Source organism: Globicephala melas, chromosome 3 (genome assembly GCF_963455315.2).
Source record: "Globicephala melas chromosome 3, mGloMel1.2, whole genome shotgun sequence".
In the NCBI taxonomy this organism is placed as follows: Eukaryota; Metazoa; Chordata; class Mammalia; order Artiodactyla; family Delphinidae; genus Globicephala; species Globicephala melas.
In genome coordinates, this window is record NC_083316.1 from 52,969,271 (window position 1) to 52,994,185 (window position 24,915).

Below are 24,915 nucleotides of genomic sequence, written 5' to 3' on the forward strand. Positions count from 1 at the left end.
TTAAATGTTGTGACTGAAAATATTGAGGGGAAAGAACTATTTAATTTGGCCCGTTTCTCTCTCCTAACACAGATTTTTGTAGCAGTTTTCTTTCTCTCTCTTTTTTTTTTTGTTTCAGCTGGCAAAGGTTAAGTAGGCATAGGTGAATTGTTACAGCCCAACCTCTCTTGTCCTTAGGTGGATTCTTTTTTTCAAGGGCTTTAAAAAACTGGTGAATTACATTTGTTGACTTTTCTCAGAGTCATCAGAGTAGTGCTTACCAAAGACTTGTGTAACAGGCAAGTGGCCAAGATGAGATTAGCGATTTATTCGAGGAAGGGTGTAGGAAATCTTTTTAATTTAGAGGTGAAAAGATCATCAGTTGGGTTAAGTACAGGTTATCCAATTTAGCTCTAGCTTTATGAAGAATTACTGAAATTGTTTCTTCGCCTTTGAGGACTTCTGTATCCTGTTTGCCCCTTATACCCCTCTACCCCTAGGCAAAAAGAAAAACATATCAAAACATAACCAGCTACTCTAAAAAAGCAATTTAAACATTTAGCTAGGCAATGCTTATTTTGCCTGGGGGTGTTCTATGGATTCTGACAGGGTTTTGGAAGGAGTTTCTTTGCTGACAGTACTGAGAAGAGCAGCCTGAGCACCTCAAACACACTTGCTGGCCAATGCTTGGAGACCATGGTATCTTTTTGTAACTGGCTTGATTATCTTGATAACACCATTGCCTGTTTTAACATTTTTTCAGGTTAATTTTTTTTGATAAGTTCTCCCTTTCCACTATCTCACACATATTTATCTGCTTCTTGCCTGAAAAAGAGATTTGACTAAGATGTGCCCAAGTATGATTTTCTTTGTATTTATTCTACTTGGAATTCACTGAGCCTCTCGGATATGTGGATTGATGCCTTTCATCAACTTTTTTGGAAAGTCTTTGGCCATCATTTATCTTCTACTTCATTTTCTCTCCTCTCCTTCTGGGGCTCCATTTGTACCTATGTTAGGCAGTTGGATATTGTCCCACAGATCTTAGACACTCTTTTGTTTTTGCTTTATGCTTTATTCTCTTGGTGATTCATTTTGGATAATTTCTATCATTTTGACTTAAACTTTATTTATCCCTTGTTTAGCTTTGCTCAGTCAGCTGGTAAATCCATTTCACTCTGGTATCTTTCAGTTCAGCTTTGCCTCTTGTTCTTTATTATTATTATAGTTTCTGTCTCTCTAGTGAAATTTGCCATGTCTTCATTCATGCTGTCGCACATCTTTGCCACTGTATCCTTTTGCATAGTTATTTTTGAGTCTTTGTCTGATAACATCAAGATCTTGGCTATCTCCACATCTGTTTGTATTGCCGGTTTCTTTTCTTGACCATGGATTTCAACAGTACCTGCACAGTTCAGGTAGTGAGCAGAATGACTCATCACCCTGACTCAAGTGGTGTGGCATAGAAGAGACACACCTTTTCCTGGGGCTAAATATTATTTACCTCAATTTCTACTGTTCTTTCATTCAAAATGTTTGGCACCTACTCAGAATTATAAACACATGAAAAAGCAACATCTCCTATTTCTCAGGGTTCCTCTTCCACTTAGAATGTGGACAATGACAAGAGACCATTGTTGTTATCTTCACAATCAAAACAAGGTGTGTAAGCTACAAAATCATACTTTAAAAAATAATTTAAAAAGCTAAGGGCATAAGTAAACCTAAAAAGGGAACTCCAGAGTGATAAACTCTTGAAGGAAAAGGCCCATGGCTGTCATGGTGGAATGTCAGGAGGAGGAGGAATCTGCCATGGATGGGTAAGAGAGGAACCAGACAAAGTGATAACATACTTTTCATTTCTAGCTTTTCTTCACATCTTCACACATGTAATTGAGAGTAATGGTCTCTTGTGATTGTCTACTTCCTGAATGGAAGTAGAAGTCTCAGAAATAGGAGATTTGTCCAAGGAGATCAGGGAATTTGCCAATAGGGAAAAGGGAACAAAGAAAATCCTAACCATTCATAAATAGGGGCTTAGTTGTGTTATTCCGTCACTGTTAGACACACATGACTGTGATAATAGTCCTTATTTCCTGGATGTATCTTTCACATGAACTGTAGACCTGTGGCATGGTAGTCATGTGATTTTATGCCTTGGGTTTATTTCTTTAGCAATTTGATCACTGTTGTGCACGAGGGATTTGTTATGTAGCTGTTGTTTTCAGTCTTCTCTTGGAATTGTTGTACAGTCTTTCAAGGTGTACTAGGGGACACTTGATTGAATTACAGTGTAGAGCACCTACCTCTTTTCATCAGAGTGCAATACCAGACTGTGAAATTCAGTTACTAAATGCAGTCACTGGTGTATCCCATGGCAGTGATTTGGTCTCTGCTTTTCTTATGGTCATCCTATCATTGTACTAAAGTAAAGGCTCAGTTAAACTTACATTTCTCAAAGCTTGTTCTGTGTATGTGCCTCAGTGATGTTTTCCCAAAGTGTTCCATGGTTCCATTAATTTGGGGAACACTGCAGACCATGGCCCTTGATCTTGTTAAATAAAATGCCAATAATTTAAAAATTCTTGGGGAAATCTTGCAGTAAGTAAATTCTCTGAGCTGTATTAGGTGTTTCTCAAACTTATTTGAATACAGAACTTTTACAAAGGAACTTTTAAGTTTTTCTTGTCAATACCCATTAGCAAAGTTCTTTGGGAAATGTTGAGCTAAATGGACCTGTTGCTCTTTATTTCAAGGAATATGAATAATTCATATCAGCTGCCACTCTCTACACCTGGGAAACGTCTTCCCCACTGTTTTCTGGTAAGGAAACTAGCATTTTTGGAGGGAGGAAGAGCTCTAATCCAGAAGATTACAGCATTATACTTAGGGCCTGCTACTCAGGACAGAGCTAATGTTGTGCTCTGCCATTGTAGGTGTGTACTGGTCTCAGCCTCTCTTCTCCAAGGACTGTCCCAGTTTGCTAGTCCAGGAAAATAGGCTAGGTCAGCTGTCACATCCCCCCCAATGAAAAAAGACAGCAAGCTGCCTAGACTGCAATTGGAAGGAAAGGTCAATCAATATATTACCGTTCCTTCCATGTGTTCCTTGCCTGCTGGCCGAGTTGTGCCTTCTCACTGCGATGGTAATCTCTTCCACTAAATTTTGTTTTAACCTTGCAAATAGGTGAAAGGAAGGGCACCGTTAATAACATCTTCTCTCCTACACCTCTTGAGTATATTATTTGGGCTGACTCTTGCTCCCCCTACCCCAGCCCCCGCCTTGCATGGTCCTGCTTAGATGGAGAATTAGGCAAGTAGCTGGTGTCGCTTATTGTGGGAATTTCTGTGAGAACTCTGTCATGCTCTTGCACAGACAGAATGCAAACATGTTTGTGGTTTTTGACAGTAGCCAGGATCTAGGTGGAATAGAGGTTTTTTTCAAAACGTTTCTCAGTCAATATGTTTACTCTCCTTCACCAGCCATGCAGTGTGATATGGTGCATCACCAATACTTGAAATAGGCTGCAACAGGAGGTCGGAATAGGGCATAGATTTTCTAACACAGCATGTTAGATGGAATGATTTTGTCTACTCTGAAGTGGAAAATTCAATCAGAATTTTCCACACTTTTTAGTTAAAGCAACACTGTTATTTATTGATGAAAGGTAGAGTGAGAGAAATATAGAATGAAAACAGAGTAGATGACAGATCTAGCATTATTCCTGTCCTAGTGAGAAATACTTTTTCTCTTATAATTTAATGAAAGCTACACAAGATAAAAAGGGTCTGCTTACAAGATACACTATGGAATGCTTGGAACATATGCCAACTTGTTTAGCATATGTGGGGGTAAAAATGGAATCTGGCTTTTTAAGAAGTTTTTCCTTTTTTTAAATTTATTTATTTATTTATTTTTGGCTGTGTTGGGTCTTCGTTTCTGTGGGGGGGGCTTTCTCTAGTTGCGGCAAGCGGGGGCCACTCTTCATCGCAGTGCGCGGGCCTCTCACTATTGCGGCCTCTCTTGTTGCGGAGCACAGGCTCCAGACGCGCAGGCTCAGTAGTTGTGGCTCACGGGCCTAGTTGCTCCACGGCATGTGGGATCTTCCCGGACCAGGGCTTGAACCCGTGTCCCCTGCATTGGCAGGCAGATTTTTAACCACTGCGCCACCAGGGAAGCCCAAGAAGTTTGTTTTTCATTGAGATGGACTTTGTGCTTGACAAAGGGCAGTTACAATGGCCCAGGTAATCTATTTTGGCTTAGTTTCAACGCAGCAGAATTCGTTTGGAAAGCACCTGAGAGTATCAATAAGAAATTCAAGGATAGATTCTCTAAGCTTTCATTCAAGTAGAATATTTAAATGTATTACTAGTTTTCATCTGTGCTTTGGTGCACAGACGATATATCAGCATAACTACCTATTGTGTAGATGAACACTTTACACTTTTGAATTGCAAAACCTTAGGGTTGCAAAGTCAGATTAGTGAATGAATATTTAAGATAGAATAATAACGTAATATCAGCATGCTCGATGTGTGCCAGTCACTTTTCTAGGTACTTTATACGTATCCTTTCATTTAATCCTCACAATGACACTATGAACTCTTATGATTGATCGTCTCCAGTGAGGGAAGGAAGCCACAGAGAGGGTAAGTCATTTGCCCAAGGCCATCGTCCTAAGCCAGGTTCCTGAGCCTCCCTGCCTGGCTGCCTTCTTACGGCTCTGCCGTCTCAGCACTTTCCTCCTGGTGAGCCTAAGGACACGTGGGTTAGCAACTTAATTCAATTAGCGTATAGCATTTAGCACTTAGGGTTTTTATATTTAGGTTCTATCTTTAAAAGACACATATAATCTCTTATATGTGGAATCTAAAATAACTGAACTAGAAAAATGAGAGTAATGGTGGTTACCAGGGGCTGGGGCTGGGGGAATGGGAGAGATGTTGTTTAAGGAGACATACTTGCAACTAACACATAAATAAGTCCTGGAGAGCTAACACACAGTACAGTGATTATAGACCACAAACTGTATTATAAACATTAAGCTTGCCAAGAGATTAGACCTTAATTTTTTCTCATCACTAGAAGAAATGATAATTATGTGACATGATAGAGGTGTTAGCTGACACTACAATGGCAATTATATTGCAATACAAATGTATCAAATCAGTATGTTGTACACCTTAAACTCATACAATGCTATGTCAATTATATCTCAATAAAAAAAAGAGACATGTAGTTCTTTAACAGTCTATTTTACTTAGCTACTTTTTTCCTAATTGGTACATAATTCTATTCAGTGTAATTTAGTTTACTTTCTCTTTTCTTTTTTTTAACTAGCATTTAAAGTGATAGGACCATTTAAAAGCATTAGTGCCAATTCATCAGCTTGTCTAAATTGTGTGACTTTGAAAGATAGTTTAGGCTGCCTGTAATTTTGTATTCTTCAGTGTTTGAGAGTTGATTTTCCCCCTTTGTTCATACTATGTTATAGTATAGTCAGTTTAGACTGTTGGGTTTTTTTTTTGCTTCTATAGACTGTACATCCAGACTTGACTATGAATTTCAGGTTTCCAAGGTGATAGTGTAACCCAGTAACACATAGCTTCTCTATAATACAGCAATCATGTCAGTACAATAAGGTCTAGTATGCCTTTTATTTTTTTTATTTATTTTTATTTTTTTTTATTTTTAAAAGGAAGAACCTAATTAGTATAATAGAAACCATAGTGGAAATCACCTAAACTGACCTCTGAATTAAAATGGCAGCGTTCACATATGATAAGGGGGAGAGCTTCCTGCTCGGAAAATACTTAATTTTTCAGTTAGTAAAAATAAGAGGCCACCTTATGAAAAACTTTCCTGGGTCTTCAGTTTAAATGTCCACTCTTGTTGTAGTCCTTCTGGTCCAAAAACATCACACAAGGGGTCATTTTGACTTTGAGAGAGAGGATTTTGTCTTTGCAATGAGAATAGAATTCAGTCTTAGGGAAGAAGCAATTAAAACCCCAAAGACTTTTATTGCTTTTGGTGCTTAAAAAAAAAAAAGGCAAAAACTCCACTGTACTTTAATATTTTCTGCTAATTAACTGTCACAAATGTGATACCATTAAGTTTGGAGTCTCTTTGGTTAACTTCAAAGTCATTAACACACACTGCGCGGCCCTCCCAATTGATTTTGGAAAAAGGAACCACATTGACAGATCTGTAATCAGTGTTTCCAAGGATTTTGTTTCTCATACAATCTAATCTTAATTTAAGGAACATTTGATCTTTTTCTCTGGGTAACAAGCACCAGCCCTCCTAATGCTCAGAGTTGATGGTGTCAGAGTTGTCTTAATGCCAGGTGTACCTTTGGATACACTGCTCCAAAGCTGACTTTGGAGCTTGCAAAGTTCACTACTATTTTTGGAGAGTATCAGGAATGTATTTAGCTGCAAATAACTGCAAACGCAACTAACAGCAGCTTAAGTAAATAAGGACTTACTATGTCTCACATAAAAATGTTTTTCGGTTGAGTGTCCAGGACTGGTGCAGTATGGGAAAGGGTCATCAAGGCTACTTTGTCTTTGCTATACTATCCTTAATGTGAGACCACTGACCTTGGGCAAATCACAATGTAACTTTTCCAAGGTTCAATTTCCCCATCAGAAAAAAATGGCGGTCACCCTTCCTATACTTGCAGGGTAGGGGTAAGGCTTAAATGAAACCCTGTAGGAGAAAATGAGTAGCACAGGGCCTGGCACCCACTAGATTTATTGCATCACAGGAGCAGCCCAGCAGCACCAGTTTTCGTGGGTGATGGGGGGAAGGTGTGAAGCAAGAAATAGGGGATCCTACCTTACTCTGTGTTCTTCAATCTCAGGGTTCCCAATTCCAGTGTACTTTCAGCTGGTGCTATTTGAAATAGCACATTGGAGAAAATAACTTGCAAAAAAGTCCAATTCGTACCCTTTAACAGACAGGACCTATTACTTACTAAGTAAAATATATCCTTTGTAAGGCAATTGTTTATTTTATTCTGTGACCTCTTTACAATAAATTTCAGTACCATTAAAGGCTTAAGACACATTATTGATTATTTGAATATGTGTGTCATTAATCTTCCATCACCCTCATACATTTTATATGTACATTTTAAACATCGTCTTTTGCATTTAGATGGAGAAGAGTGGTTTCAGAAGAAAGCAGACTTGTGGGTATCAGCTTCATATTGCACTTCAAGAGCTCCCTTGAGCTGATTTGCCTGTAAATTTCTACACTAAAATGGGCTTTCAGAATAGTGACTGCTAGATAAACTATAGAGTGTATTTAGTAAATAAAAAGGATTCATCAGCTGAATGAATTCACTATCACTGGTCAAATAGTCTCACCCAGTTCTGTTTCCTGGTTCTATAAAAAGCCTTTTTCTTTTTGTATTAAGGTTGTCTGTAACTTTAATAGAACCTTTGAATTATTATCTGATTTTTAAAAATTGGTTTATAAAAGGATATTGATTCTTTAAATTAGGGGTGGTTGAAATATTGTTTATGGGCCAGCAGTCTCCTTTGATGGACCCTGGAAACCTCGGTCAAGAAAACTCGTCTTAAATCTGTGCTACGATACTCTTAAAAAAAACAAACAATCACAACTCTTAATGACTGACTCTGGATTGGACAGTAACGTTGGTGTGGAAATGCAGGGGAACCAACAGGTCAAACAGAAAATCTGTTAAGCAGGGCCTTTTCTAGTTTTGCCAGTCATTGATATTCATTTCTTTCCCAGGGCGTTTTCCTGGGTAATGAGAAGATTCTAAAATCAAATAAGGCTTTTGAACAGTGAAGATGTTTGCCACTGTTCTGTTGAAGAATCCTATAGATTTATAGTGATCCTAAGAGGTGTCTCATATCCACTATATTAACTATCCTTTTAGAAGCTTATGAACATTGTAGCTTTTATTGATTCCAGGGAATTGTACCCAACAGTAAGCAATAAAAGTCCATAGTAACTTTCTTCCCATATAGGAGTGTGCAGATCAATATTTTGAATTTACTGTAATTTGCTGGTAATGGATGGAAGACCTGAAAAAATTGTGAAGCCTTGCAGGGCACAGCTGTGCGGCGTTGCCTTTTTATCTAAGCTCACCATAGGTCACAGGCTTTCCCAAGTAAAAAGAAACATAGTTAAGTGGCAGGGCTGATACGCGTATTTATCAAGAGCCTTCATAAGTCTCTTCTAAGGGAAAAAAGAGAATCACAAAACTTGTCCACGGTGACCTTAATTTTATAGTCCTGAAGGACCTCTAAACGTACAGTCTTTAGGGCAATTAAAATTTTAAATATCCAGCATTTGTGTTTGATCTCCTTCTGCTAAAGGAATTTTTTCTGCTGATTAGTAACAGGGTGTGTGATTTCACTGAAGCCTGATTTGCTTGGAATCTTCCAATTGCTCGACAGAACTGTGCCCAGGTTCTGCATTCAGAGAGGACAAGGTAGGCATCCTGAGCACTTGCTCTTTGATTTTACCCATTCCTCTCTTGATTAGAGCTCTTCACTTGTGCCCCAGGTGGCACATCTGATGCGAGTATCACACTTCAATAGTAATGGCTGACATCTAGGGTGCTGGTGTGTTCAGGAACTGTGCTGCATGCAGGATGTGCGTCCTCAGTCGTCTTCTCAACACCTTATGGCATCGATTGTAATATCCTCATTTTATAACTTAGAAGACTAAGTCTTAGAGAAGTTAAAGAGATTTTTCAAGGACATTTTCCAGCGTTGACTTACGTTAGATTATAGGTATATCTGACTCTAGATCCTATTCATTTCATCACTATGAAGTATACAATAGGCTTAAATAAGTATTTTTGTTTAGCATAAAGTTTGGCTGATCTAATATACATTTTCTTGTTTTGCTTCCTTTGTTGCAAAGGACTGTGGCTCCTCTCATTTGATCAAAAGTGACACACTTTTGCTTGAAAGAGACAGTATTTTGTTCTTTAAGAAGAAAATGAAGACATAAAATACCGTATGACTATGGGCTGGAAGCTCCTAATCTTGAGGAAATAAATGCACCTCATTTAGTATATAGTAAGCACTCAGTAAACTGGAGATGTTATTAACATTAAATACTAGTTTTACTCAGCAAACCCTGCAGAGAAACATGGAGACTTAGGAGGCAGACTTCCCTTATATAATACTGAATTGGAAGGCAGGATATATGTGTGTGTGTATGTGTCTGTGTGTGTCTGTGTGTCTGTGTGTGTGAATGTGTGAGATTCCCAAGCTGGATTTTTTGATGTCAAGGGTGTAGTTAGGAAGCATCAAAACCCCTAGTAATTGGCTGGAAAGGAAGCTTGTTTCATTTGCTCATTGACTTGGGGTTAACTGATGATTTGACTTGTTATGCTTTTTCTACTTAAAAAGGTCTGTGTTAAAAGTAATGTGTTTGCAAGGCTTTGCTTCAAATAAAACCAGAGTCTATAAAAATAATTTAAGTGGGAAATTTGCTTAGAAAGAGCTGCAAAGCTGTGTTGTAACATTCCTTTCTGAGAGTAATTGCCAGTGTGTTATCAGCTGTGAATGCAACTTGATAGCCTGCATGAGGGGAGTCTGTGGTACAGATACACCAAATCTTACTTGGTGATGAAAAATAATTAAACTGCTCTGCACTCAGGCTGCTGCAGATTCAAAGACAAGCTCAGCCATTTGCCAGCTCTGTGACCTTGTGTTGCTACTTAACTGGTCTGTGCCTCAGTTCTGTCAAACGGAAAGAATACTGAAAATTAAGATAATGTACCTCACCATGCAGTAAACATTAGGGACTGTTACTAGATGGGTGAAGGCCGATGGGCTTAGTAAAGAAAAACAATTCCCACCAATTGTGTAAAAATTTTAAAGTGGAGGAGGGGTTTGTGATGAATGATAGTTAACTTTCATGCAAGAAAGACCTGCGATGCCCACCTTTGCTCTTATCTTACTTTGCAAATCTATCCCACATTCCCTGCCATCTGGGACTCTCTGGTCTAAATTAAATGGTTTTGCCATCCCCTTATCCACATTCAGATTTCCATTATTTAACTTTTGGATGGCCCTCTTCCCTAATCTCTGGATGGAGCCCTGCCCTTAGCTCCTAATGTTCTAAACCTTCCCAAGAGCTAAGCATTTCTTTTCAACTCCGGTAGATCCTATACACACAGGCTTCTCTCTTGAATTTGCCCCTCCCCTCTTTCCCCACTACCTCTTTCTTAGTCCTGGCACTGGGCTATGCTTCCTGGGCAATTGAATAAGCCTCTGAGTTAATTTCCCGTGTGTCTTCCGTAAGCCATTTGACACCCTGATACCAGAGTGATCCTTTTTGACGTGTTAAGTTTGACCATCTTATTCTCCTACTTAAAATGTTCCGTGAGCTCCCCATTGCCTATAGGATAAAGACAGACTCTTCCAAAACCCTTCTGTGATTTGCCTTGTCCCTGCCTCTGTTCTCATGTCCTGTTGGTTTTTTCTTTCTACCCTCATTTCCGGCCATTCCAAGTTTACTAAGAGCTGTGTACTGTTTCACTCCGCAGTACTTTGCAGCATCCGTTCCCTCTTCTGGAATGCCCCTTTCCTCACCCACTCCTGAGGCTGCCTAGCCAACTCCCAGTGGCCGTGGAAGAAAGACCAGGCTTAAGTATTGCATCACTTGGGAATATTTGAATTGTAAGGAACAGAAACCACAGGTTAAACTGGTTTAAACAATAAAGGGACTCGATTGACTCACGTAACTGAGAAATCCAGGTATAAGCAAGACTAGATCCATTGTTTCAAAGACATCACCCAAGACCCAGTTTCTACCTGTCTTTCTTTTCTGTCACCTTCTACCCTGCGGCTGTCATTAGCTTCTTGGGTTTAATGATCCTCCTTTCCTGTTAACTGTCTTGGAAAAAGGAAGGCATTCTTTCCCAGGAGCCTAGAGCAAACATTGTTTTGCATCTTGTTTTCCCAGATTGAATCAGATGCCATCTCTGAACCAATTACTTTGGCTCAGACAATGAACTTTGTCATTAGCTTAATTTAACCTGCGCTAAGCCTGGAGGTTGAGAATAGCTCAGTTCCACCAGATTTTGTTATCATGAATAATGGGGAATATCACTGGGCAAGAAACAATCCTGACTCTCCTTAAAGAAAACTGATCGCCCCCTCCCTTGGTACTATTGAAAAAAACCGCTATTCCAGGCCTTTCCACACTATAGAAAAAGCAAGCCAAGTCCTTTATGCCCAGTGCCTGGCATAGCACTTGCCTCAGCAGCCTTTACTAAAAAGTGTGCAATTGGATAAAAGAACCCCATTTTGCTTGCTTTAATCCCCACGTGTGCCCCTTGTTTTCACCTTTGGCAGAAGATTTTGTCTTCTCGGTTTCTGAAATTACGGAACTCCAAGTAAATTGCTTCAGTTTTCCTTTGTTCTTCTTTAAAAGGTACCTGTTTTTACTTGTACTTTTCTCCCTCTTTAGAGGAAAAGCTGCCCTCCTTTTTTTTTTTCTTAAATTAACGCCAACCCTCTGTGCTCATGTCCTCATTCAGACTCCCCTCCCTGTCGTGCACGACACCACTCTGGCCTGCTCTCCAGCACTTTCACACTGGAGTGTAGGGGGAAAATTGGGGCTGGGTGTCGTAGGTTCACATTTTGCTTCCACCGCCTCCTGGCTTTGCGATCCTGGGCAACTGCTCATCTCTGGGCTTTCCATGGGAAGGCTGGCGTGTCCTGCCAGACAGCCAGGTGAGTTTGTTAAGAAATTCATAGACTCCATTTCGGATAGGATTTTATAAAACTCAAAGAGCCAGACACCCATATTGTGACTGAGAAACTCTGTGTATGGAAAGGGCCCATGAGACGAATGCCTAGTCTTGGGGACGATGGCCGTTGATTTGAATTCACGGCAGAAAAAGCCAACCCAGAAAGTAAGGAAGGCGGTAACTACTTCTGTTTTTTCGGAGAAAGTGAGTATGCGGTTGCGATAGAGTAAAGTTTACATGAAAACGCAGCAGGGATCTTGTGTGTGTACCTTTCACGGTTTATTTTGTTGAACTTTACTACCACAGGTAAATATGTTAAAGTGCACTGTGGTTATAGACACAGAAACAGCATGAAATAAAACCTGCAAGAAAGGAGGGGTCCTTTAGGGTTCTCCACCCATCTCACATTCCCACTGAGTGGTATTTTACAGGATGAACAGTTTGAATGTCCAAGCATCTCTGTAGAGGTCTACCTACTGCTTCTCCAGCTTCATTCTACAGATTTTTATGCACAGAGCTACGTACTGTATGGGCAATTCACTGGATTTTTCAAGAGGTTTGAACATAAGCCCCTTTTGTGTGCAGCTGTGTTTCAGAACCAAGCCTGGTTCTGTAAGATCTGGTTCTGTGGTGTGAACTTTCCTGTCCTCTGCTTCTGCCTTCACAAGTAACTCAGAAATGGAGGCCAGAAAAATGGGGCCAAAAACATCCCTTTAAAAGAGCCAATCCCTTGCTGAGCCTATACCCCTAGCTAAATTTACACCCCATCAGGTAGGGAGAGTTCCATTTGGGGTACCCTTCCTTGCCCTACAGTGCTTCCCACTTGGAAAGGAAATAACAAAAAACCCTAAAACTTCACTACTCTGATGACAGCTAGAAAAGTAGTAGTCCATAAAGAAAAAAATCCAAAGGCAAACTAATAGGCCTTAAGGGTACTTAAAAGTACCAGCCGCCACGAAACAACGCATACACACAACTCCCTCTCCATCTCCAGGGTGGTGTTCAGACATCGGTATTTGTAAAAGCTCCCTGGGTGACACTGATGTGTAGCCGGACTGCATTCAGAACCACTGCTTGAGCTGAATTATCTCATCCCCTTTTATTTTCTCTCCCCTGTTAACATTTATTCATTCAAATTATACTGCATAATCCTGCACCTGGTGATATCTCTTTTGCTGTGTGTGTTTCCCCAAGTAGCTTTTAAATCTGTCTTATTTTATTTCCTCCTTACGTGTCCCTAACGGTGCCTGATACACTGCTTCCCGCATCTCAGCTCTTTGCAGAAACTCAGGCGTGATCATGCTGGCTGACACCTGGCAGTAATGGGACACTCGCGGGGAGTGGGGACCTGCCAGAGTGCTGAGGGGAAGGTGCTGGGACAGTGGAGAGGTCCTTCCTGGAGGCTGAGCCCCAGTTGAGCCTTGAGCAGCAGAGGTGTCCTAACGGGCCATTCCCCAGCTGTGGTCATGTTCTCTGGGGGTTAATTTCCTAGTTCCCACCCATTTTCTGACCTTGTCTGTGCAACAATCCCGTCACCTGTGTGAGAGCTGGTGTCTACCCAGTAGTATTTTTACTTGCTAGCCTCATTCAGTTTGTGTTGTTTGAAGAACGCAGGGTCTGCATAGTTCAGCACATCATTTAACAGGGCGTAGTGTGTAGCAGAATTCTCCCCTTTTGTAGATTTTAAGTGGTCCTGTATATATACATATAGGTATATGTGCCACTTCTTTTTCTGTTCTCTCTTCTCCTGTCACTTCCAGCACACGGTTTTATGTACCATCTTACACAATAATGAGTTCAAAGTCTATTTTCAGCCCCGACCTCTCTCCTGAACCCAGGTTCGTTTGTCCAACCACCTGCTTGGAAATTTTTCTTTGGATTTCTTACAGACATCTTGGATGTGATGTATCCAGATAGGACCGTTCTTCCCTCAAACTCCCCCTGCACAGGCCAAGAACTTTTACTCTTTCTGGCTTTCTCTTCCATCTTCCACATCCAGTTCTTTTGTATATTCTGTAAAAACATATCTCAGACCTGACTGCTTCTCAACATCTTCACTGATGGTCCTAGTCACAAGCTTCTCTCACTTAGATTATTTCTATAAACTTCTAAAATACTGGGTTAAATGTGGCCTTAAAATAAGCATAGACTATTTCGATATTTATTCATACATTCCATGCCCTAGCCTACACACACACACACACACACACACACACACACACACACACACACACACACACGTCTTTCTTTCTCCTTAGCTCTCTCTTTCTTTTTAGAGAACTTTAAAAAAAAAATTGAAATCATTTTAGATTTATAGAAAAGTTGAAGACAGTTGAATCTCTGCATATCCTTCCACCAGTTTCCCCTAATGTTAACATCTTAATGTAACCTTAATACATTTGTCAAAATTATGAAATTGACATTAGTACATTACTGTTAACGAAACACTTTATTTGGATATCACCAGGTCTTCCACTACTGTCCTGTTTATGGTTCAGAATCCAGTCTAGGATCCTACATTGCATTTTGTCATCGTTCTCCTGAGTCTTCTCCGACCTGTAACAGTTTCTCAGTTGTTCCTTGTTTTTCACAACCCTGACAGTTGTTCTGTAGAATGTTCTGTAGAATGATCCTCAGTTTGGTTTTCCCCGGTACTTCTTCCAGGATGAGACTGGAGTTAAGGATTTTTAGGGAGAATGCCACAGTGGTGAAGTCTCTTCTCATGACATCGTATCAGGGGCACATGGTATCTATGATTATTGTTGCTAACATTAATGTTGGTTGGTTCAGACGGTGTCTGTCAGGTTTCTCCACTTAAAAGTTGCTACTTTGCCTTTTCCCTCCTCTGTCTTTGGAAGGGAGTCACTAAGTCCAGCCCACTCTCCAGAGGAAGAGAATTAAGCCCCACCTCTTGAAGGAGGGGATATTTTATTTGTAATATAATATTTGTAATATGATATAAGATCTCCTTTCTCTTTTAAATCATAACGTGGCCCATCAGTTAAAAAGAATAGTTCAAAGATTTCTTAAATACATGTGGCATGTGTTGCCATGTTGTTTTATTTGTGTATGTATAACTATTAAATACGTATTAAATAGTATATATTTTTTAAATTGCCATTGTGGAAATTGCTTGTACATATTAAACGTTGCAGCTGTTTCTCAACTGCCTTTATGAACGAGACAAGTTTTCTTCTCCTTTTGAGGCCAAGGCTGGCCGAGGAAAGGGGCAGGATCATTTGTTATGCTTTCTTTTCTTCCCAGACTCACAGAAATTCTCTTTCAGTATTTGAGGAATCTGTGTGTTCTCAGTCTTATCAAGAGATCACAAGAAGGTAAACAGAGTTCTTCGATTAACTTTGTCTTTATTTTCAAATGCACGTATTTGCTAGTCAACATTTTTAGAAAGGGGGCAAAGGAGATCATTTTTTCAAGCAAGTAATGATACACAGCAATTCTAAAAAATATTAGATGTCACTGAAAAATCAATATCAATGAAAATAATTTTAAAATTTTAATATTCTTAAATACACTCATGCATTTCTTTAACCTGTGATGATTAATAATCACATAGATTTTAGTTCAGATGGACACTTCTTGCCCTTTTTTCTCTCTGCCCCCTTCCCTTCTCTATTCTTAATCTGATGCTAATTTTTTACACATGTTCCAAATATACTAAGCTCAAGCTTTGGTTTATGACCGGAACCAATACCACATGTCGTATCTAATTATGTAAGTATGGTTTAGTGACCTTATCCTGACATTAAGAGAATAAGGACACACACGCACAGTACCACTAGGATTGGGGCAGTAAGTGCCTTGATATTGCTCATTTGCATCCAGCCCGTGCAGTTTGATCAGTGCATGGTCCCTCCCCACGCAGCAGGACAGCAGCCCCTCCTGGCTCTGTCTGCAATCGCTTAGCCCTCTTGGGATTTGCAGGCTTTTGCAGCCACTGTTCACAAGGTCTTGGCCACAGCACATTCATTTCTCTCACTTTATTACCATCGCATCTGATTCCAATTTGCTAGCAAATTGAGTTTCCAGTTCCAAGCCTGACATTCAAGCCGTCAGGTGGATTAGCTCCTCAGCCTGGTTAGCACAGACCCTGCAGGTCATTGACAGTGGCCTATTAAATGTCCTGGAACCTCGGCCGCCGTCCCGGGGAGCAGCAGTGCGGGGTTACCCACTGTGACCTTTTTTCTTGTTTAGAACTCATAATTCTAGACCTGTTGGAAGGGCTTTCTGATTAAAAACAGAGTCGGTTTTCATCCCTTATCTTGCCGTTTCAGCAGTTTCTTCTCATAGCAAAGCATCCAGCTTACAGTCGGGTCATTTGGTGGAATATGATTGATTGAACTATTTGGGGATCATTTATTTGGCCCTTATCCTGTTATATCTTCTGAGTGATCTGTTTGCGTACAGAACTGAAACAACATCTGACTTATTTTTTTCTGTTTTTAATGATAGCACCTCAGGTACGCCTCCTTTTCTTTTAATACTGCTGTCAGATGAACTTACTAAACAGCAGTATTTACTTATTTAATTAAGCTCTAGGCCTTTTGCTATGTAGTGGGTCTCAGTAATTTTTTTTTTTATTGACGTTTATTTGATTTATAATGGTGTGTTAGTTTTAGGTGTACAGCACAGTGATTCAGCTATATATATGTATTCCTTTTCAGATCAGTAATTTCTTTTTAAAAGAAACCCTCTGGTGAATGATTACTTCTAGGCAGTTCTCCTTTTCTCTTTTTTTCTTTTTTTCTTTTTTTAACCTGAATACAAACAGATTTCTCAGTGCTTGTCATAACCCAAGACACACGTAGAGACAATTACTCATCGGTGTTCTATTTACATTTCAGTTCCCAAGGAAAACTGCCTTGGTCAAAGACTTTACTCTTCTCATTAGAGACTTTAGTAAATAAAGGTATATTTATGTTTCAGAATCAGGGAACCAACTTCAGCAAACGCTGTAATTTCTTGGGGCTAATGAAGGATTAAAGAAAAACTCGAAACGAAACAAAACAAAAGCATTTCACCACTGAACCCTGCAGTCCGTGAAAAGAAAATGGTTAGCTATTGGGAGAAGGAAGAAAATACTCTGTCCCTAAAATTGTTTTTTTTTTCTTGCAATTAAACAGTGATCTGATTATTATAAATCTGTATCAAAATATATTTTCCAGTTAATAAGTGAGTAAAGTAATAACTTTGGATAAGTTCTATTTAAGGCAGGATCCTCCTCTGGGCTGCTGCTCTTAAGTCCATTTTTTGTAAGCTGTGATGGAGCAAATTGCATGGTTTAGAAGTAAGATGTGAGGCCACAGGCCATGACAAACATTTCAGGATCCAATAAAAATAGGGAACAGGAAAGGTGAGTTTGAAGCTGAAGGGGAAGCACCTTTCAAAAAATGATGCTTGAGCTCCTGGCAGGCAAAAAAAAAAAGATAATTATGGGAAGGAAAGCCCAAATTTAGTCAAGGCTTTCAAATTTTGAGTTAAAATAGCCAGGCGACTCATTACTTCCTATTCTTTAATTATTGTCATCAAGTAATCATTCTCGAGTGCCCGGGCTTCTGAAAGCTCCATTAGTGGGTGGAGGTATTTCTGTATCCCTTTTTGTTTGTTTGTTTGCTGGGTTATTTTGTTTTATTTTCCCATAGACTCTCTCTAGAAAGGCAGATAATGATCTTAATTTGAGATAAGTGTGAGAGCATCCTTTGAAACTATAAAGCACTATATTAATTGTTGTTGCTGTCTGGTTACCTTTTTAGAAGTTCGTTAACCTACTTTTAAATATCCTTAATCATAAGTCACATTTGTTTTGAGAAATAATACCAGAAGGAAAACTTTTGCTCTATTTCTTTTTTAAATTATAATCTTTGGTAGACATAATGTTTTGCATGAGTTTATTTCTGTTGGAGGCAAATAGTCTGATTTCACTACCCTTTTCATTTCACCTTTCACTTAATTATAATTCTGCAAAATTTCTCCTCCTCCTTCTGTTTCCTTTTTGGATAAGTTCTTTGGTTGCTCAGATTTCCCTTACCCTCAATTATAGGGTCACGTAGCTCAACTCAGTATTTGACTGTCACTGCTTTGGGAGGATTGATGTCTTTTCTGCTCTGGAATTTAGGTAAACAGGGTTTGTACGTCAAATACAGTGTATAAAGGGAACAATGTCAGAAGGGATCCAGCATAAAATAATTACACTAAAATCTTTTCAGTATAGAAAATGCCAAATCAAGCATAGTAAGGATGATACATTTTATGTTACCTGTTTGGTGTCCTAGTAGTCTAAGGTTAATGTAGCATCTCATATACATGTTTCGTTTTTTCTTTTGCAGAAGGAGCTGAGTCTCCCCAGAAGAGGAAGTCTGTAAGTAGAATAATTTCTTTATTGATTCATTTGTATTCTGGGATACAGTTTGTAATGTCATTATTCTCTGACTTGTTAGATTTTCAATGGCAATCAGAAGATTAATGATAATCAACTGAATTAAGAAAACACAAAGCTTTGCATTTATTTATAAATGTTAAATATTAATGATTTCAAGATAAGTTGAAGAAAGTTTCTAGGGTTCCTTATGGGCATTATAAGCCAAAATGCATATTTATTCCTGGGATAATCTTTTTTTTTTTTTAATTTTACTTTATTTGTTTATTTATTTTTATACAGCAGGTTATTCCTGGGAGAATCTTAAATTTAAAATTTCTATTATGTAATCAAGCAAAAACATTATTTGGTCTGCAGATAGTTTAAAATGATCTGACTAAAGAATTAGTGCTTATCTACATGACCTGGAATTCTATGATCTTTATACTATGAATTTTATGCAGAGTAAATGATATACTTTTGCCTCTGAATTGATGAAGACTTTGCATCAGCTAAACTTTCTATTAGATCTAGACCTTACTGCACTGATTCATGTAATGCTCTTATATTAAAATAGCAAATTTGTGAACATTGACTTGATTTCTTTATAGTATGTTTCCACCTTTTATTTTTAAGGCTGATAATATATTTGCATAAATCATAGTTTTTTGCATCAGCAAGTTGCAGAATGAAGTTAATTGCCTTTAATATTCTACTAAGGTACAGTTACTATCAATTAGTACTGTGTAAGGGCTGATCTGGAAATATTTGGATTTGGTGTCTGATTTATGCTGAGTTTAGTGGATGGGGCAATGTCCTTTTAAAACAATAAGTCTAATATTTAAGATAAATTCATGCAAATCTCAACTTGGAGGATTAGAAACGTATGTGGTGACTGTTGTAAGAATTCATTCTTTTGACTCAATTTTGGGAAATTTCAGTCTTTGCGTCTAGGAACCAAAACTTCGTGAACCATGAACATTTTATTGCTCTCCATTTTGGTCTGTACTTTTTTAGTTGCCAGGAGAACACTGGATCATTATTCTTGGAGAACGTGCCTAAATAAATTTTCACTCGCTCCCAGCTTACATCTCTGGACACTACAGGTTAATGGCCTAATAGTTTAGCATCGGAAATGTCCTTAGAATGAAAAACTTCCAATCTCCTGCATTAAGATTAGGACTCTTTTGCCTAGACTTGTAAAAGTTTAAACTTTTTGATATTTCCCAACATGATGAGAAATCAGAAACAAGAAAAACAGAAATATCTACATAAAATATCTTTGTAGACAAAAATCTCTTTTCCTTCATAATTTTGTATGCTTAAAGCATCTTAGGCTTGTCTTGTATACTTTATTTAAGAACTTTAGAACTTTAGTCAGAGCTTCCTTTTAGCCTTTATGATAAATGGTGCTTTTTCTTTTTCCTGTTTAAGTTAGTATGTTTCCTATAAATTATTATTACAATAATGTTAGTCAGCAAAGTAGATTCCGTATACCTACTGAAGGGCCATATCTCCTTTTGCGCTTGTGTAAGTCTCAATTCTGTTCATGTTAGCTGATGGCCATGAGTTGATAGGGGAACTACGTGGTAAGGAAAATGTTTAAATTTCTCTGTTTGAGAGCACGGACTCTTTAATAAAAAAAAGTGATGATGGCATCAGTTTGTTTGGAGTACATGCTTTGAATACTTAGTAAGATAGAATTACATTTAAGCCAATTAAAATCCCCTCCTAATAAAAATCAGTTGCTCTATCAATCAGATGATGGGAATAAAAATCATATATATATATATATGTCAACATAAATCTACCTTTTAAAGTGAATTTTGGAAAACTTAATAATTGCAAGTAAAGCAAACAAGAAATAAACATGCTATTTTTAAATTTTCTATTAAATACAAGTATTCCCCAAAGAATTAATGACTTATGACATAGATGTTCTGGGATGTAATGCCACTCTGAGTTTTCAGTGACCACCACACAGGATGCCAGTCATTACTCTCCTCATGCAAGGTTCTTTTATGACTTTGAGAAAAAGAAAATACTTATAAGATAAATGCTCAAGTGATTTTAATACAAATCTGATGAAGAAGAGCACAGGTGTGTTTTTATTAGGTACGGGTGCTAGCCCGCATCATGGTACCTGATCATTAAACCTGTTAACACTTCCTCTGTTTATTTACTGCATAAATGCTTTCAAGTCTTTTATTACCTTCTCCCAGAAAGATTGAGGATTTGATCCTGCTCTTCTGTTGAGTTGTATTTCCATGTCAACAGCAAGCAACTGTGCAATGTGATGTATTCCTCATTGTCTATGGTACCCGGCAATGCGACTGAACTTGTCAGAGGGGGTGTACCTTCAGAAAAGCTGTGCTCTTGGAAGAAGGCACCTGATTTTGTTATATCTGCCACTTTTAATGTGTATGCCTTGAAGGGTAATATTTTAAAAATGCACTTTCATCATTCAGACACATAGATTTATCATATTTTTAAAAAATTTTAGTATTGTCTATAAAAAATTTTAAGTAAGCTTATAGACAATGTTTGTCTGGAATCATGTGATAAAAACATATTTGTTATATAAAGCATGTATATATTATATAACAGTTAAAGCCTTTACAAATAAAAGAACACAGAAAATAGGCTTTTCTTTTTATTACTAATTGAAAAGGATAAAAAAGCAGCCTATATTCTTTCTAGAAAAAAAGTAATCCAGATCCCCACTAATTTGTAATTTACGATCATTTTCTCAAGGAATAATTTGAAGTCTGTGTTTCACATGTGTTTTAAAAGGTTGCAAAGACAATGATGTGACTTTTCTTTTTTTAATGGTACAAAGGTCAGCAGACAAGAGAGATCAAGGGAACTTCTTTCTAGACCTGATGTTACTAAAAAACCAAGTGACCCCGGATCAGTTTTCCAGAGGCTCTTCCAGCCCTTTACCAACTTCAAGGTCCCAAATCCCGTTTCTACTCTGGCTCCCTGTATGGGTGGATTTTAGCTAGCTGTCTTCTCCTTACAAAGAGTAGCCATTTTCCCAGATTCTTCTAGCATGTTCTTGTCTTTCTCCTTGGAACAAAAGTTGCCATACTCTCTCTCTGCTCCCTTTCCTCTCAGCTACCTGTCAAAATCTGTATATCCTTTGAGTAAATTATGATATAGTCATACAATGAAATACTGTATGGTGGGTAGGATGATTGAACTAAAGATGTGTCAACAAGTATAATTATAAAAAACAAACAATGCTGAGGAAAAGCTAAAAGCAAATTCCAAGTACAAGACATTTATCTTGTAAAATTTCTAACAGCGAATCTAAACTGTCCATATTTATTAAAAAGTTCCTAGTGTTGTGGGTCCCTTAACTAGTTTTTTGAACTTGGGTCCTAAAATGACATTTCTAAGTGGCAAAGCTCTCTGGGTGGTGGTTGTTTTCTGACAGGGAAAGTGGAAAAAGGGTAAAAGCCCAAGGTGTGAGCTAATGGATGGTTCAGAGCAAAACCAAGGTCCCCTTTAATTTTAAAGGACCCCCTCATGTTTTGTTAATTGCTCAAATAAACAGCTCTCTAGTACAGAGGGAGCTTCTTTTCTTCTCGGAATTCCCTGGAGAGAGGGGCAGGAAATTGGCTGGGGCCAGCTCCCTTGCCTCCTCCAATGTTGATTTTTAATGATCTTTAAACCCCCCCCCCCAAGCCCCCTGCACAGAGAATGTAACTGCACTATCTCTTCTTAGCAAGTAAATTCTCCTTGCTACCCAAAATTAAAATAGCCTTTCTTCTATGTCTTTTAATTGTGAGCATGAGTACATTGTTTCATGGAGCCCTGTAGTTCAGGGATCCGTAGGACTATCTGCAGTTATCACTTTATTTCAGTAGAACAGTGACTGACATCTGGTCAGTTAGTTTCTTGGCTTTATGTTGTTTGGCCACACATCTAGCAGCAGAAACCCAAAGCACAGAAGGCCTGGAGAAGTATGTTTCTGCGTGCTGAGGAATTTCTGGGAGTATTGAAAGTATTAAAAGTAATTTAGGGGGCTTCCCTGGTGGCGCAGTGGTTGAGAGTCCGCCTGCCGATGCAGGGAACATGGGTTCGTGCCCCGGTCCGGTAAGATCCCACATGCCGCGGAGCGGCTGGGCCCGTGAGCCATGGCCGCTGAGCCTGCCTGTCCGGAGCCTGTGCTCCGCAACGGGAGAGGCCACAACAGTGAGAGGCCCGCGTACCGCAAAAAAAAAAAAAAAGTAATTTAGGAGTCTTCTCGGTTTAATTTCAATTTCTCAACCTAGCAGCAATACTAGTGTTTCGCAACTATTTCTCTCCATAGAGTTTTGTCCCTTCTCCATTCCCCTTTTCCTTTTATCATTATTCTGAAATGGTTGGGGTCTAGTAGGGCTGGCCACGGACTACGTAGGGTGAGGTGCTGCTGGCATATAATGGTTTCAGGTGTGCTAGGAGGTTCATCTTCCTCTCCACAAAGAAAACAGGCATCTTAAAACACACTTACCACAGTGCCAGACATCCATTCAGTTGGATCTGTAAGAACTGAAGTTCATTCAGTTGGATATTAAAGGTCTTTTCTCCTCCGCGTCTCATTGAAATGTACATACCTTTGGGCACGGGTGTTGCTGAGCTGCATTTAGCACAGCAGAACGGGAGTCATTAATGGGATGCTTCTGGTGGTCTGGCGACAGACAAGGAGAGCTGTTGTCAAGAACCATTTTGCCACATGGATAAGTTAACAAGTATATGAAAAAGGTGATAAACTTGTCTCACGTCTTTCCCATATGTCTCTCTTGGGCAGGAGCAGGAAAGGGTGTTTGGGTGGGATGGAAGAATGGAGTGAGCCACAGAGGGAGAGAGTGTTGTCACAGTGCTTAGGATGACAGAGGCAGAGGACCCCGAGGGTTACTGGAAGCTTCTGGGTGGAGCGGGGCCTGCTGGACTCAGAAGACAGTTTGTCTCACTGTAATTAGATTGAACTGGGTGCACTGGATTAGGATATTTCTTAGGTTGAAATTCCTCATTTTGAGACGAGATAGGAAGTGACCTTCTGTGTAATTGGAGAGGCTCACGTGGATGTCATTGGCATCTGTAGGTGTGTATATTTTTCAGAAAGAAGACGTATGTTCAGGCCAGTTGTATTTCAGCCAGAGCATGCTGCCTTGATGGGCTGTTTAGAAAAGCAGTTTGAGTAAAATGAGGTTATTTCTAGAATGCAAGGAGAGGCAATCACCTTGGTTTTACAACGGAGTCAAATTAGATTTACGAGATTTTCAGTAAGGTGAAGGTAACATTTTCTGAAAGAGAGGGAAAGGGCTTAATTCAAGCAAAATAAAGGGCATGTAAACTGTATTTGGATAAGTTTTAAAATAAATTTAGTTTTCTTCTTAGTACATTCTTCCCTCCTACCCCTACAAATATTGAAACAACAAGAATTCAAAATGCCTATCGTCGAAGCCAAATGGAAGTCCAGTGTCATTTTGAATGTTAGAAACCCAGCAACAAAATGAAGAAAAAATTGAGTGTTGCATCTGAATTAGCATTTAAAGTGGCATGTTTATATAAAAGCAGAATGGTGTAATATATCCTGAGAGTAAAGAGAGGATTTCAGACTGTGAAAGAATGTCAATTGCATTTATATATTCATCGAATAGCCAGTTTGGTATTTGGTATGTATTTGCAGCATCCTGTATCACGCCTGCATTCATCTTCTGTGAGGGGGCTGGGGGGAGGAGACCTGGGAGATAGAAACAATGTAGGATCGATCTTCTCACCTTTGAAAATTATTAGGAAGACCTTAGTTTTGCTCCGTGGGAGGGAGAGTTGGGTCGCCTAGGGAGGTTTATCAAAATACGTGTGTGTGTGTGTGTGTGTGTGTGTGTGTGTGCGCACATTTCCAAATACACTTGGGAGTACAAATCAGAATCTGCGCGTATGTGCGTTGGGGGCAGAGGCAGGGGGAGCACCGAGGCTTGTGGACTTTCAGCCCATTCTCAGGGTGAATCTAAAATGCCACCCCTAGATGAGAACTGCTGTTCTCAGGAGAGCATCAGGGTGTGTGTAATGGCAAAGCGGGCTTCTGGATGTCCAAAGGCATGAGGGTAAATTCTCTATTTCATATTTCTCAGAATGACTTTATAGCAAGCCTGAGTCAGACAGGAATTTGGAGACTTTTTCAGTGAACATCTTTTCAGCAAGCCTTGTGGAGGGTGGCCCACTGCAGCAGGTGGGTGCCTGCACTTTCTCACTAAAAGCCACCTTCTCAGGTCTGTTATTCAGTAGGCATTTCAGAGTCACACGGCCTGGGTTCAATCCTACCTCTGCTGTTTAACCAGCCTGTGACCTTCAGAAGGTTACTTAACCTCTATGTGTCTCTGTTTCCTCATCCATAAAAGTATGTATGCAGGGCTTCCCTGGTGGCGCAGTGGTTGAGAGTCCGCCTGCCGATGCAGGGGACACGGGTTCGTGCCCCGATCCGGGAAGATCCCACATGCCGCGGAGCGGCTGGGCCCGTGAGCAATGGCCGCTGAGCCTGCGCGTCCGGAGCCTGTGCTCCGCAACGGGAGAGGCTACAACGGTGAGAGGCCCGCGTACCGCCAAAAAAAAGAGTATATTCTATGAATTTTATCGGCATGTGGAAACGGGTGCCTATCATGGAAGGGTAAATTAAAATTTTTTTTTTAAGAATGAAAATTCTAATGATACTAAATTTAAATAGGCATAATATATCGAGGGGAAGAATTTTTAAATGCCCCTTTTCTAGAACTATAAAGTAATCTTTCAAGAAGTATTTGCCTGTTTTGTAGATGCTTAGGTG

At 39.3% G+C, this 24,915-nt stretch overlaps 1 protein-coding gene across 8 annotated transcripts in view; it reads left to right on the plus strand.

Moving 5' to 3' along the window:
• The window catches only part of MAST4 (microtubule associated serine/threonine kinase family member 4), a 567,949-nt gene that overhangs the window by 287,774 nt on the left and 255,260 nt on the right, over positions 1-24,915 (plus strand). For all 8 annotated transcript variants that reach the window (XM_060295831.1, XM_060295835.1, XM_060295832.1 and 5 more), the window contains one exon: positions 18,076-18,107. In XM_060295831.1, coding sequence (XP_060151814.1) covers positions 18,076-18,107 — 32 coding nt within the window. The remainder of the gene's footprint in view (positions 1-18,075; positions 18,108-24,915) is intronic.